General features: G+C 35.4%; 1 protein-coding gene and 1 long non-coding RNA gene across 2 annotated transcripts in view; one reads left to right on the forward strand and one right to left on the reverse strand.

Moving 5' to 3' along the window:
• Window positions 1–8,150, reverse strand: part of LOC149820079 (uncharacterized) — a 40,822-nt gene extending 32,672 nt beyond the window's left edge. The window contains exon 1 of the mRNA XM_089981739.1: window positions 8,015–8,150. Coding sequence (XP_089837865.1) covers window positions 8,015–8,150 — 136 coding nt within the window. The remainder of the gene's footprint in view (window positions 1–8,014) is intronic.
• Window positions 8,151–8,613: 463 nt separating this feature from the next.
• Window positions 8,614–10,549, forward strand: LOC149820080 (uncharacterized). The gene is made up of 3 exons (XR_016426763.1): window positions 8,614–8,727; window positions 9,083–9,164; window positions 10,053–10,549. It is a non-coding gene; the product is annotated as an uncharacterized LOC149820080 (long non-coding RNA).
• The last annotated feature ends 4,231 nt before the right edge of the window (window positions 10,550–14,780 follow it).

Below are 14,780 nucleotides of genomic sequence, written 5' to 3' on the forward strand. Positions count from 1 at the left end.
AAGCAATAAGAACATTGACAAACCTACCCTTATGGTGGTGGTGTAAATGGACAAAACTACCCTTACATGAGAAAACAATAAGAAGCCATTCATAGTGCCACCTTCAATCTGATGAAATATGAAAGTGGGTGACAAGATACAATGTTCAGTTACTTATTATCCTTGTAACTTTAACTATATGATATTTGTTTATTTTCACCATACTTTAATTATCATTAGCAAACTAAGCGGGTTTATCGTCTCCAACAAGGACTTCATGATGGTGTGGGTAAAAAGAGAAAACTGCCCCTAAAGTAGATGTTTATGTTGATGTATATATGGCTTTGAATTTATATAATTTCTTTTTCATACAAGGATAAGTTTATCATTTTACCCTTTTGCCGTATAACTCTCACATTAATTTTATTTGATTTGGTTAATCTCTAAAAAAATCCATTACAAATGTACTTCACACTCGTTTAGGGATAGTTTTATCTTCCAACCCCTTCACTTTGTAGTCGTGGTATTTATATCTTTCTGTGGACCTTTTTCTTATGTTACTTATTGATTATTCATAATTTCTACACATAAATTCACATATTTTTTATGCATGATCATGTGCAATAATTGCTTAAAAAATGCTTGTTTGTGAAGGTTTTCAAAGATTTTGATCAAATTTTTAATTGAGCAACTTGAGCCATTTCTGAGCCTTTTTTAGAAATTAATTAAGTTTTTGAAAAATACTTTCAAAAAAATGGAGTTGTTTGAAATATTTGAAAAATGTACAGACACTTTTTGAAAAGAAATTCCAAAACCTAATTAACATGTTATAAAAAGGAAAGTTTGAGAAAGAAAAAGGGCCTCCCACCTTGAATTTCACGTCTCTCTCTCTCTCTCTCTCTCTCTCTCTCTCTCTCTCTCTCTCTACCAGCCAGTCGGTTCCTTCTCCACCTCTCTTCTATTTCTTCTTCTCCTTTTCCCTTTCTTCTCGTCGGCGGTTTCATCTTCTTTCATCAAAGGGTGCAGCGTGATGAGTACACATCGTGGAGAGGCCACTCTTTTCTCAACCCAGCCCTCGAAGGTGAACTCTATGGTGAACCTCTTCTTCTCGTGTTTCTATAGTTTTTAGAAATAGTGCATATTCATATCTAGTTTCATCCTTTTCTAATGCACAGAACAAGTTAAATACATGTCTTCGTTTGTGCATTTTACTTGTTTTGAAGAGTAAATTAGTAGTGGTTTTAGGGTGTGGGTCGTAGCTAGATAGGGTTTAGTTTTGATGCTTTGAATCTGTCCTGTAGTGTTAGTGTTATTGTTAAACATAAATAGTGGTGTGTTTCAACGTGTTTAGTTTTAGTTTTTTTTTATGCAATAGCGTGCTCATTAGGTCCGGTAGATTTTATTCTTGCATACACCATTCTATTTTGTTTGTCAGTTGAAATAAATATTTTATTTATCAGCATTTTTTTATGCAATCAGCGTTTTTATAGATTAGCATTCTTCCTTAGCGTTTTCTTGTTTGATGTTTTACATTAACACCTTTCATTTCACGTTATTTTATTTCAGCTATAGCGTCGGGTTTTACAATAGTTAATTAGATCTGTTAATTGCTTAGGTTGTCAATCTTTATTCAGTCGGTTAATGTTCCTTTTAGTTTTTTTTATTTTTATTTATACAGTAGTTGATCTGCTTCAGCAATAGAATTGTAATGTGCGTTTTTTGCTTAGCCGGCTCTAGAATTATTCGTTTGATCAATGTTTTATTTTCTGGCATTTACATTTATAGCAGTTTCTTTCATTTGGGATTGTTAATCGTAGTTGTGTAATCTGCTTAGTTTATACATTATTCCAGTATTCGGTTCTCTAGGTGTGTTAATCTTAGTATTACATTACCTGTTGGCATTTAAGATTCAACAAGTGTTTAGGGTTGACGCTATGTCAATGTGTCTCACGAGTATTTCAGTAGTTCTTAGTTGCTCATCTCATTAAATATTTCATTTTGGTTGTTTATGTTCGAGAGTCCATCATTAATTTAGATCAGTTTAGTTTTGTTTGTCAGTCGTAATTAGCATTAGAGTTACTTGATGCAGATTAGCCGATTTCTGTTAGTTACTATTAGCCGATATTGATAGTTCTTGCTCATGCGATTCATTTGTGAGTAGTAGCTTAATTAATTAGAGTAACTTCTTAGTTCAGCTGAATATGTTTGTGATTCTTAGTTCTCTTGTGATTTATGACTTCTGGATTTCTTAAAGTAGTCAAGTCATTAGTTAGTTCCTTGAGTAGTTTGTAGAAAATAGTTCTTGAATTCTTGCATTAGATAGTGTTGTTGTTTTGTCATCTCGTGTGAGTGATGCAATGTTAGTTCATGTCTTTACTTCGCATTTTTGTGAATTTTTTATGTCAGATTCCCTGTTGATTTTCTTGTACATCTCTCGTTGCTGCTATTTGCTTCGTGTTTTTGTGTTGCAGGGAACTGTTTCACGTGCAAGGAAACCCTTTCTCGAGCCTCTGAAGAGTCCTCTGAGGTCCCAAAAAGGCAACCCTCAAGGGACCCTCAGACTCTCAAAAGTACCCTCAGAAAAGCAAAAGTTCAAGAAAACATGCATTACCTCAAGAAGGGACAAGAAGACTCGAAGCACTAAATCCCTTTTCTTTTAGTTTTAGATTAGGATTTTAATTCTTTTATTTTATTAATTGGGTCTGTAATAAGGCATTCAATTATTGTTTAAGCCCTCTGCATAGGGCAGCACTCTCGTATTTATTTATTTAAATTCTTTTTATTTTGGAAATAAAGAATAGTTTAGCTTGTGTGTTTGAATACAAGTATTTTTCGTTCTCTGAGATCGACCCGGACTCCACCACTCATGTGAGACGATTTTTATTATTTGGTGTCTGGCTTTCACACTTGTTTTTATTAAAAATATTGCTTTAAAAATTATTTTCATAAAACTCACACCACTTATCATGAAAGTACTTGTTGAAGTCGAAAGCCCTACTCAATTCGCACCACCAGATTAATGTATGTTCACATGAGCTATGTTCTTATAGTTTCATTGATTATAATTGACAAAACATTGTGTCTTGTAACACACAATTTCATATTTTGTCAACAGAACATCGAATATTTTCACACACAATTTAACATTCCATCTTGTTGAAGTTTACATCATGAATACCCTATCATTGTTTTCTGACATAAGGGTACATTTGTTTTTCTTGTTGAAGATGACATCATGAATACCCAATTGTTGAAGATCACATCAAAATTAAAGTATAGGAAACACTCACATGCGTTATAATTCATACTTCTGCACGATCTTGTTGAACACGACACAATGTATGCATCAACATACATATCTATTTCAGCGGTAGTTTTGTCTTCCAACCCCGCCACTTTATAGTTGTGGTATTTATATCTTTTCGCAGATCCTTTTCTAATGCAACTTACTATAAAAGTACTTGTTGGAGTTCAAAGTCCCATTTAATTCTCACTAACAAATTAAAGTATGCTCAAAACCCATATACAACAATGTTTTGTTCAGAGAATATGAAATTGTGTATGACAAGACAATGTTCTATTAGTTATAATCATTAAAACTCTAACAACAAAACACGTGGGTTTTGAGCATATTTTAATTTGTTAATGCAAATTGAGTGAGATTTTCGACTCCAACAAGTACTTTTGTTATATGTTGCATGAGAAAAGAGTTTGCGAAAAGATACAAAACTACGACTACAGAGTGTTAAGATAGGAAGACAAAACTACCCATGAAATAAATATGTATGTTGATGCATAAATGGTGTCATATTCAAGAAGATTGTGTGGAAGTGTGAATCACAAGATAAGATGTTCAACAGCTAGTACTCTCGTGATGGCTACAATAAGAGCTTGTCCAATAGACATAAAAAAAATAGGAGAGCTATATGAAGGCGAGGTATACAGACAAACCAACCCTTACCTAAGAAAATAACAAGACATTTATAATGTTATCTTCAACAAGATGGAATATGAAACTTTGGGTGACAAGATACGATATTCATTTAGTTATTGTCTTTAAAACTTTAACTATATAATGTTTGTGGGTTTTCACTAAACTTTAAGAATCATTAGCGAACCTAGCTGGTCTCTCGTCTCCAACAAGGACTATACGATAGTCAGGGTAAAAAGACAAAACTACTCATGAATTTGATTTTTATGTCAATGTATACATGGTGTTGTGGTCAACAAGAACAAGTTTGAAAATGTAGAAGACACAATATGATATTGACCATCAAGAAAATTGGTGGTGTAGAAAGACAAACCTACCGTTAGGGTGGTGGTGTAAGAAGACAAACCTATCATTACATGAAAAAATAGCAAGTCATTGATAGTGTCATCTTCAACCACATGGAATATGAAAATGTGGAAGAAGATACGATGTTCAATTACTTATTATCCTTGTAACTCTAACTAAATGATGTTTGTGGGGTTTCACCAAAATTTAATTGTCATTAGCGAACTAAACAGGTCTATCGTCTCCAACAAGGACTTCACGATGGTGAGGGTAAAAAGACAAAACTACCACTCAAGTAGATATCTATTTCAATGTATACAAGGCATTGTGGTCAACAAGAACAAGTTTGAAAATATGGATGACACAATATGATGTTAAGCAACACATACATTGGTGATAAACATTGTTAGAGATTGCTTAGATTAAATGAGAGAAATTGGAAAAGTATACGATGGCAGTGTAAAAAGGCAAACCTATACTTGTATGACAAAACATTAGGAAAGACATTCATAATCTCATGTACAACAAGATGAATTATGGAAGTGTCATTGACAAGGTATGATGTTCAGTTAAACTTAAAACTCTAACAATATAACGCATGTGTGTATTCACCATACTTTAATTTTGATGTGATCATTTCCAATGAGTACTTTTATTGATGGCAAGTATGTGAAAATACATGCAAAATGTGATAAATAACAAGTGTACACATCAGTGGGGTAAAAACACAAAACCACCTTCGAACTGAAAAAGGATGTTGATGTTACGTGACGCTATGTTCAACAAGATAAAGCGTGAAAGTGTGAATGATAGGAGATGATGTTCGAGAGCAAGTATTTTGGTGATGGCTCTTGTTGGTGATTGACTAGGTGAAATGAGAAAAATAAGGTGGCTACACGAAGGCGGGGTAGAAAGACAAACATACCCCTATGTGAGACAACAATGATAGGGTATTGATGATGTCATCTTTAGCAAGACAAAAAGTGAAATTGTGTGTGACAAGACATGATGTTCTGTTGACTGAATGTGAATTTGTGCGTGACAAGGCAGAATGTTCCGTTCGTTATAATTAAGGAAATTCTAACAATATAACTCACGTGGGTATTCACCATACTTTAATTTTGATGCGATCATTTCCAATGCGTAGTTTTATTGATGTCTAATATGCGAAAAACATAAGAAAAGTAATAAATATCAAGTCTACACATCGGTGAGGTAAAAACACAAAACTACCCCGAAACTGAAAAAGAATGTTGGTTTACAGGACGCCATGTTCAACAATAGAAATTGTAAAAGTGTGAATGATAGGAGTTGATGTTTGAGAACATGTATTTTGATAATGGCTGCGGTTGGCGATTGACCGGGCGAAATGAGAGAAATGATGTGGTTACACGAAGGTGGGGTAGAAAGACTAACATAACCCTATGTGAGAAAACAATGATATGGTATTCATGATGTGATCTTGAACGAGGCGAAATTTGAAATTGTGTGTGACACGATATGATGTTTTGTTGACGAAATGTAAAATTGTGTGTGACAAGACACAATGTTCTGTTAGTTATAATTAATGAAACTCTAACAATATAACCCATGTGGGATTTGAGCACATTTAATTTGGTAATGCGAATTGAGGGTGACGTTCGACTCCAACAAGTACTTTTATTATAAGTTGCATGATAAATGGTTGTGTAAAAAGATATAAATAGCACAACTACAATTTTTTAGGGTAGGAAGACAAAGTTACTCGTGACATAAATATGTATGTTGATGCATTGATGGTGTCGTGTTCAACAAGATGGTGTGAAAGTGTGAATCACAAGATAAGATGTTCAACAACTAGTACTATCGCGATGACTACAATAACAACTTGCCTATATAAAAGAAGAAAAATTGGAGGTTGCACGATGTTGGCGTAGAAAGACACAAACCTACCCTTACGTGAAAAAACAACAAGACATTCATAATGTCATCTTTAACAAGATGAAATATAAAATTGTAAGTGACAAGTTACGATGTTCATTTAGTTTTTGTCCTTAAAACTTTAACTATATAATGTTTGTGGGTTTTAACTAAGCTTTAATTATCATTAGAAAACTTAGCGGGTCTCTCATCTCCAACAAGAACCATACGATGGTCGGGGTAAAAAGACAAGACGATCCCTGAATATGATTTCTAAGTCGATGTAGAAACGGTGTTGTGGTCAACAAGAACAAGTTTGAAAATGTTGATGACACAATATAACATTAACCAACAAGAACATTGGTGGTGTAGAAAGACAATCCTACCCTTATGGTGGTGGTGTAAAAGACAAACCTATCATTACTTAAAAAAATAACAAGTCATTCAGAGTGCCATCTTCAACCAGATGAAATATGAAAATGTGTGACAAGATACAATGTCCAATTACTTATTATCCTTGTAATTCTAACTAAATGATGTTTGTGGGTTTTCACCAAATTTGAATTATCATTAGCAAACTAAGTGGGTTTATCGTCTCCAACAAAGACTTCACGAAAGTCAGTGTAAAAAGGCAAAACTACCCCTCACGTAGGTATGTATTTTGATGTATACAAGGCATTGTGGTGAACAAGAACAAGTTTGAAAATGTGGATGACACGATATGATGTTACACAATATGTACGTGATGAATATTGTTTGAGATTGATTAGATGAAATGAGAGAAATTAAAAAAGTACACAGTGGCAGGGTAAAAAGACAAACCTATCCATGTACGACAAAGGAATAAGAAAGGCATTAATAATCCCATGTACAACAAGATGAAATGTGAAAGTGTCATTCACAAGGTATACCTACAACTTGTAACTTTAACAATATAAGGCATGTGGGTATTCACCATACTTTAATTTTGATGTGATCATTTTCAACGAGTACTTTTATTGATGGCTAGTGTAACACATGTGGGTGTACTCTCTAGTGAACTCAGCATTACGTTTTTTTTGTTATTCCAACGCTAAAATATTTTATTATAGTTGCTCAATAACAATTGGTCAGGCCGGGTTAAGAGTTCAGTACTAGTGCGTATTCTTATCGGCATAAAATCGCCTGAATTGGCTATTTTTAATCAATATAAAAAGAATGCTTAAATTTATTTTTTAATATTATTTTAATAGCTTTAACATGTGTCATTTCTGATTGACACATAATATTTTTTAGTGCTTCTCGACAGCGCCGCAGGTAAATGATCGCACAACCAAAGAATTGTATAATACTAAATGATATGAAAAAACTAAATTACTAATTATGCAATAAAAAAATTGTGAGGCTGACTAATATTTTATGATCAAAACTCCATAAACTAAAATTGTCATATATCGTATTCTTTGCAATAGAAAGAAACTCGCTTTTAATTTTTAAGTAAAAAAATTACCATTTTTTTAAAAAATGTAAGGAAGAAAAGTTGATTTTTATCACGAGAAAGTGGCTGCCGATATTTACCCAAAAAAACGTTTAGTCACTATGCTCAGCACCATTATTTTCTGACCTGATCCAAATCTGATTGGATCCGTCTGACAGGCCTAAAAAAGGCTTTCTTCAACCGACATTAGTACCGATTTCATTCGATCCATACCCGCACCAGAGTTAACACCTAAAGCGTACTCGATACGCAATTACGCACCGCCTACGGGTTTTCTTGATAATGACAAAATTATAAATTCCGCCCAATTAAAAGCCTTTATTAAGCAATTACTCCCGCCAAGTGCCAACCGCCATCGGCAAGCCAGATTTAAAAATCGTTACGTTCCCTCTCTAATCCAAGAACAAGAACCAGAACCAGAACCAGAACATCGACGTCTCTGGAAGCTCCCGCTGAGCGCATCGTCGTCCTCCCCCTTTCCCCTCGAGAACCAGAGACGATCTGAGATTCTCGGTCCATTCGAAGCCCTAAACTCGCCGTCTGCGTCCTTCGTCGTCTGCCGACTCTCGTCGCCGTTCCCGCGAGGCTTCTGCTTCCCTTCCGCTCCCCTCTCCACGCTCAGAGCTCGGCGATGATCGTCGAGTCGAGGCGATTCGTCTCGAGATCTCCTTCGTTGTACGCGAATTCTAGGCTGCGGAGCTGCGTGGTGTGTTTCTTCTTGCGAAAGAAACCCGACCGGACGGAGGATTCCTGGGAATGTGCAGAGAGGGGGGAATGTGCAGAGAGGGAGGACGATCGCGTCCCGTTTGATCTCAACATCTTCGTCGTTCTCTCTGGGTTCGCCTTCTGAGCGTACACGAGCCCGATTATGAGTTTAGCTGCGTTTGCCTGCCTTTTTCTTTCGATTTTCATTTTTTCTTACTCCGGTTTTGGTTTTTGTGGATCTAGTGTGCGATGGTTTTGATCTCAGCGTGGTTTCTTTCTCGTTGAGGCAGGAGGACACGGGGACGCATGAGATTGGTGCCAAGTTGAGGCAGGAGAACGCGGGGACGCGTGAGATTGGTGCAGCGGAGTGCCAGACGGTGTATCTCTCCGAGTAAGACGGTTTGATCGTTTGCTATTTTCTTTTTTCCCCATCCATTTGTTTTTAGCATACGCACCGCCAAACGCTTTTCTTGATTGTAGTCAAATTCGTGTAGGAAATTCATGATCTATTGTGTCGATCTTCTTTTCGAATGATTTGTACTCAAGCGAGGTTGTTTCCATTGGTGAATTGTAGGGTTCTTTGTGTTTTAGATTTTGCATGTTCTCTTCAAAGAAGTTCTGGGTTAAGTGATGTATGTGTTGTCTGTGAAGTTGACACGCTTTTGTAAATTCATTTAGTTGTTAAGATAGTCTTGGATGCTTTCTTGTTTGTCGATTCTAACCCTTCAAAATATTTATCTGACCAGGCAGTTCCTTCGTGAGGTTTATGATGGGCAGCTATTTATCAATTTGAAGAAGGGTGTGGATTTGCCTGCCATGGATCCTTAGGTCGGTTCCTTTTCTCCTTTATCTTTATTGATTCATTTTGTTGAATCTGAGTTTGCTGCCTAATGGATTTGGAGAATGTAGACTGGTCTAAAACGTTTTCCATCTTTCTTTTATGTTGAAACTGATTTTGAGTTGACCAATATGATTGCGTTAGTAATTTGAGTGAATATTGGATGAGAAGTGTTAAAACTGTTGTGAAACCCGATGATCCTGACAAACTAGACAGTGAACCCTTCTAGTTAACCTGGGTCAACATCTGCATTTTGATATCCTAAACAAATAGAATTATCTACCACAATGCACATTAACACCTACTCGGTCTTTGGACATAGAAAATCACTTTGGATGGAGTGATAGAAGATGAAAAGGAATCTTTGCCATCTAGGGTAACTTCAGTAAGGCACTCAGACACCTTTGCATGGTCATGAAGATGAGATGCTCGTTTCTTTTTATCATGGCCTCATGTGGAGTTTGTATACATATGTATATATGTGTATGTATGCATGTATGTATCCACGTATGTATGTATGTGCCATTATCTTTATTATCTTTTTTGTATTTTTGTCTGAATCCTTGTTTGGTGTGGTTAGCTAACCCTAGGCATTTTAGCCATCTGAGATTGAAATATGGGTTTGTAAATTCTGGTTCATCTCTTGATCATTAGAGAAAAATAAGCCACTAACACTGTTTGGGTGAGGCTTTTTGGTCACAATCTTTTTGACCAATTTATATGGAAGTTCTGGGTGGCTCTGGGCTATATAATGTTTTTCTCAAGAAAATGCTATCATGTGAAAATAGTTTCTAACAAATGCATTTTTTACACTCATTGGCAGTTCCAGTAATGTTCCATTTTGAAAATAATGCCACTTACTGATACAAAATTTCCAGGAACAAGCGATCTTTATGCAGTCATACAATATGACAACCAGGTTGTGAAATGCATGCCGAAATGGTCGTAAGTTTCACACTATTCCTTCTTAGCACTAGTTGGTATGTCAGTGAAACTCAAAATTAGTTTCCTTTTTGAATTAGAATTTTCTGGGTTCTGCAGAATTGCTTATTCACATGCATGCTATTGGAATCTTTTGATTCAATCTATGTTTAACATGATTTTATTGGGTTGTTTATAGTTTACCCTTGCCTCTTAAGCTTGATTTTATTAAACAGGAAAGCTTATCAGGTTTTTTTCTGAACATTTTGGTCATTGGAGATCAAATTCTCTACCTAGGGTTTAACACATCATTGTCTAACTTCATTTTATTACACTATTATGAGTGCCTTTATCAAATGTTCTATTTATCTATACTAAGAATGATATTTATTGGATTGAATGTGATATCATGGTCAGTAAAACTGCTATCAGCTGAAGGGTCCAGCTTGGCCATCAAAAGAAAAAAAGGGGCACGGTTTCCATTAAAAAGTGGTACACTTGTGATTTGCACCCAACATCACAAATAAATCATGTTAGTCTTTACCATTCTCATGGTATTATCTGTTATAATAGTGTCTGGTGCATGTCCATTTGGCAAGCCTGATTGAGAAAGCAAATCAAAGTACCTTTTATCTGGTAGCTTTACGTGCAAGAGTGTGTAGCCTTAAGGCTTGATCAGTCTGAATTGGCTCTGTGCTTGACCTGCTCTAAACCAGGTTATACGTTATCATTTTGATTGCATGGTTAGTGGTTGCTGAGTTGGTTGATTATGTCTGAGATGCCAGTCATTATGTGCAGAGAATATTTTTCTGCCTGCTATGAGAATACACATGCTTGGGCATTTCCAAGAAATTGAAGTTGTATGAGCGTGTAAAATATGCAGCTCATGACAGTTAAGTTTACTTCTTTGTTAAAAAGAAGGTGCTTTTTCCTGATTTATATGCTGTGCATTTTATCAAGGATGGGTTGCTGCCAAAGTATCAAATTTCAAATATAATGCAAGTTGATCTTATGCACAGAGCAAAACATACATAACACCACATACCATGCACGTACGCCAGCTACAACTCACGCTCCAGGGTCGTGCAGGTCGTCTTTAGTTGCCCTTGACTATCTGCACAATACCCCAATCCCAATTCTAGTAAAGCATGTGCATGATGTAGGAAGTTTTTGTTTGTCAGAGGCAGGGATTTGTGTAGATTGGATATTTTCAAGCCCCATATAAGGACTACTTGGAGTAGAAGAATATTATGTAGTTGTTTTTAACGATAGGTATCTATTGATCAAATATTTTCTAGCCCGATATAAAGATAATTTGGAGTAGAAGAATATCATATCATTACGGTTAATGATTGTTATGGGTCAGAAGTGATGGAGGCAAGGCGGATGGTTAAACTGCAATTCTTAGTTTTCTAAAGAAGATTATTGGAAATGTTAGCAATACACTTTATTACACTGAATCTAAAAGGGCTGCAATTTGATTTTGACTGATGTTTAGTCATTGTTTAGTATTTCTAAGAATAGTAATTGTGTTTTCTTTGCCCCTCATCCAACAAGTACTTTTATAAGTAGTACAATACAATTATGGGGTAAAAAAAGAAAACTACCCATGAGATACAAAACTATGTCGGTGTGTACACTGTGTTGTGTTCAATTAGAACATGCGCGAAAGTGTGAATGACACAATATGATGTTCAACAACAACTATGTTGGTGATAGCCATTTTTAAAGATTTATCGTACAAAATGAGAAAAATAACCCATGTGGGTATTAACCATACCTTAATTTTGATGCGATCATTTTCAACGAGTACTTTTATTAACGGCTAGTATGCGAAAAAATGCGAAAGGTAATAAATAGCAAGTCTACACATCGATCGGGTACAAACACAAAACTACCCCCGAACTGAAAAATGATGCTGATGTTTATTTGATGCTCAATTAGTTATTGTCCTTAACACTTTATCTATATAATGTTTGTGGGTTTTCACTAAACTTTAACTATCATTAGCGAACTTAGCGGGTCTCTTGTCTCCAACAAGGACTATACGATGGTTGCAGTAAAAAGACAAAACTACTCCTGAATTTGATTTATATGTTGATGTATACATGGTGTTGTGGTCAATAAGAACAAGATTGAAATGTGGATGACATGATATAATGTTAAGCTACAATTCCGTGGTTGATGGATATTGTTAGAGATCGACATGATGAAATGAGAGAAATTGGAAAGCTACACGTTGGCAGGGTAAGAAGACAAACCTACAAGAACATTGGTGGTGTAGAAAGACAAACCTACCCTTATGGTTGTGGTGTAAAAAGACTACTAACCCATCGTTACATGAAAAAATAGCAAGTCCTTCTTAGTGCCGTCTTCAACGAGATGAAATATGAAAATGTGTGACAAGATACGATGTTCAATTACTTATTATCCTTGTAACTCCAACTAAACGATGTTTGTGGGTTTTCACCAAATTTTAATTATCATTAGCGAACTAAGCGGATCTATTGTCTCCAACAAGGGCTTCACGATAGTGAAGGTAAAAAGACAAAAGTACCCCTCAAGTGAATATCTATTTCGATCTATACAACACATTATGGTCAACAAGAACACGTTTGAAAATGTGGATGACACGATGTGATGTTAAGCAAGACGTATGTTGGTGATGAATATTGTTAGAGATTGATCAGATGAAATGAGAGAAATTGGAAAAGTATACAGTGGTAGGGTAAAAGGACAAACCTATCCCTGTATGACATAACAATAAGAAAGTTATTCATAATTCCATGTACAACAAGATAAAATATGGAAGTGTCATTGATAAGGTACGATGTTCAGTTACCTATAACTTGAAACTCGAACAATATAATGCATGTGGGTATTCACCATACTTTAATTTTTATGCAATCGTTTCCAACAAGTGCTTTTATTGATGGCTAGTATACGAAAAAACATGCGAAAAGTAATAAATAATAAGTCTACACATCGGTGAGGTAAAAACACAAAACCACCCCCGAACTTAAAAAGGATATTGATGTTTACATTACGCCATATTCAACATTATAAAGCGTAAAAGTGTGAATGATAGGAGATGATATTCGAGAACAAGTATTTTGGTGATTGCTGCTATTGGTGATTGACCAGTTGTAATGACAAACATACCCCCAAGTGAGAAAACAATTGTAGGGTGTTCTTGATGTCATCTTCAGCAAGACGAAATGTGAAAGAGTCTGTGATAAGACACGATGTTCTGTTGACTGAATGTGAAATTGTGTGTGACAAGACACAATGTTCTTTTAGTTATAATCAGTGAAATGCTAACATAACCCATGTGAGTATTCACCATACTTTAATTTTGATGCGATCGTTTCCAACGGGTACTTTTATTGATGTCTAGTATGCGAAAAGTAATAAATAGCAAGTCTACACATCGGTGTGATTAAAATAGAAAACTACCCCAAAACTGAAAAGTGATGCTGGTTTACATGACGCCATCTTCAACAATGTAAAGCGTAAAAGTGTGAATGATAGGCGATGATGTTCGAGAATAAGTATTTTGGTGATGGCAGTTGATGGTGATTGATCGGGTGAAATAAGAGAAATAAGGTGGCTACATGATGGCGGGGTAGAAAGATAAGCTTAACCCTTACGTGAGAAAACAACAAGACATTCATAATGCCATCTTCAACAACATGAATTATGAAATTGTGAGTTACATGATACGATGTTCATTTAGTTATTGTCCTTGAAACTTCAACTATATAATGTTTGTAAGTTTTAACTAAACTTTAATTATCATTAGCGAACCTACCCGATGTCTCATCTCTGACAAGGACTATACGGTGGTCTGGGTAAAAAGACAAAACTACCCTGAATATGATTTCTATGATGATGTATACATGGTGTTGTGGTCAACAAGAACAAGTTTGAAAATGTTGATGACACAATATAATATTAACGAACAAGAAAATTGGTGTAGAAAGACAATCCTACCCTTATGGTGGTGGTGTAAAAGACAAACCTATCATCACTTGAAAAAATAACAAGTCATTCATATTGCCATCTTCAACCAGAAGGAATATGAAAATGTGTGACAAGATACGATGTTCAATTACTTATTATCCTTGTAAATCTAACTAAACGATGTATGTTAGTTTTCTCCAAATTTTAATTATCATTAAGGAACTAAGCGGGTCTATCGTCTCCAACAAGGACTTCACGTTAGTGAGGGTAAAAAGACAAAACTACCCCTCAAGTAGATATCTATTTCAATGTATACAAGGCATTGCGGTCAACAAGATGTTTGAAAATGTGGATGACATGATATGGTGTGAAGCAACACGTACGTTGGTGATGAATATTGTTAGAGATTGATCAGATGAAATGAGAGAAATCGGAAAAGTACACGGTGGCAGGGTAAAAACTAAAAAGACAAACCTATCCATGTATGACAAAACAATAAGAAAGGCATTCATAATCCCATGTACAACAAGATGAAATGTGGAAGTGTCATTGACAAGGTACCATGTTCAGTTACCTATAACTTGAAACTTTAACAATATAACGCATGTGGGTATTCACCATACTTTATTTTTGATATTTTCGTTTCCACGAAGTACTTTTATTGATGATTAATATGCAAGAGCGATAAATTGCAAGTGTACACTTCGGTGGGGTAAAAACAC

Source organism: Nuphar pumila, chromosome 12 (assembly GCF_984573655.1).
Source record: "Nuphar pumila chromosome 12, dmNupPumi1.hap1.1, whole genome shotgun sequence".
Lineage (NCBI taxonomy): Eukaryota > Viridiplantae > Streptophyta > Magnoliopsida > Nymphaeales > Nymphaeaceae > Nuphar > Nuphar pumila.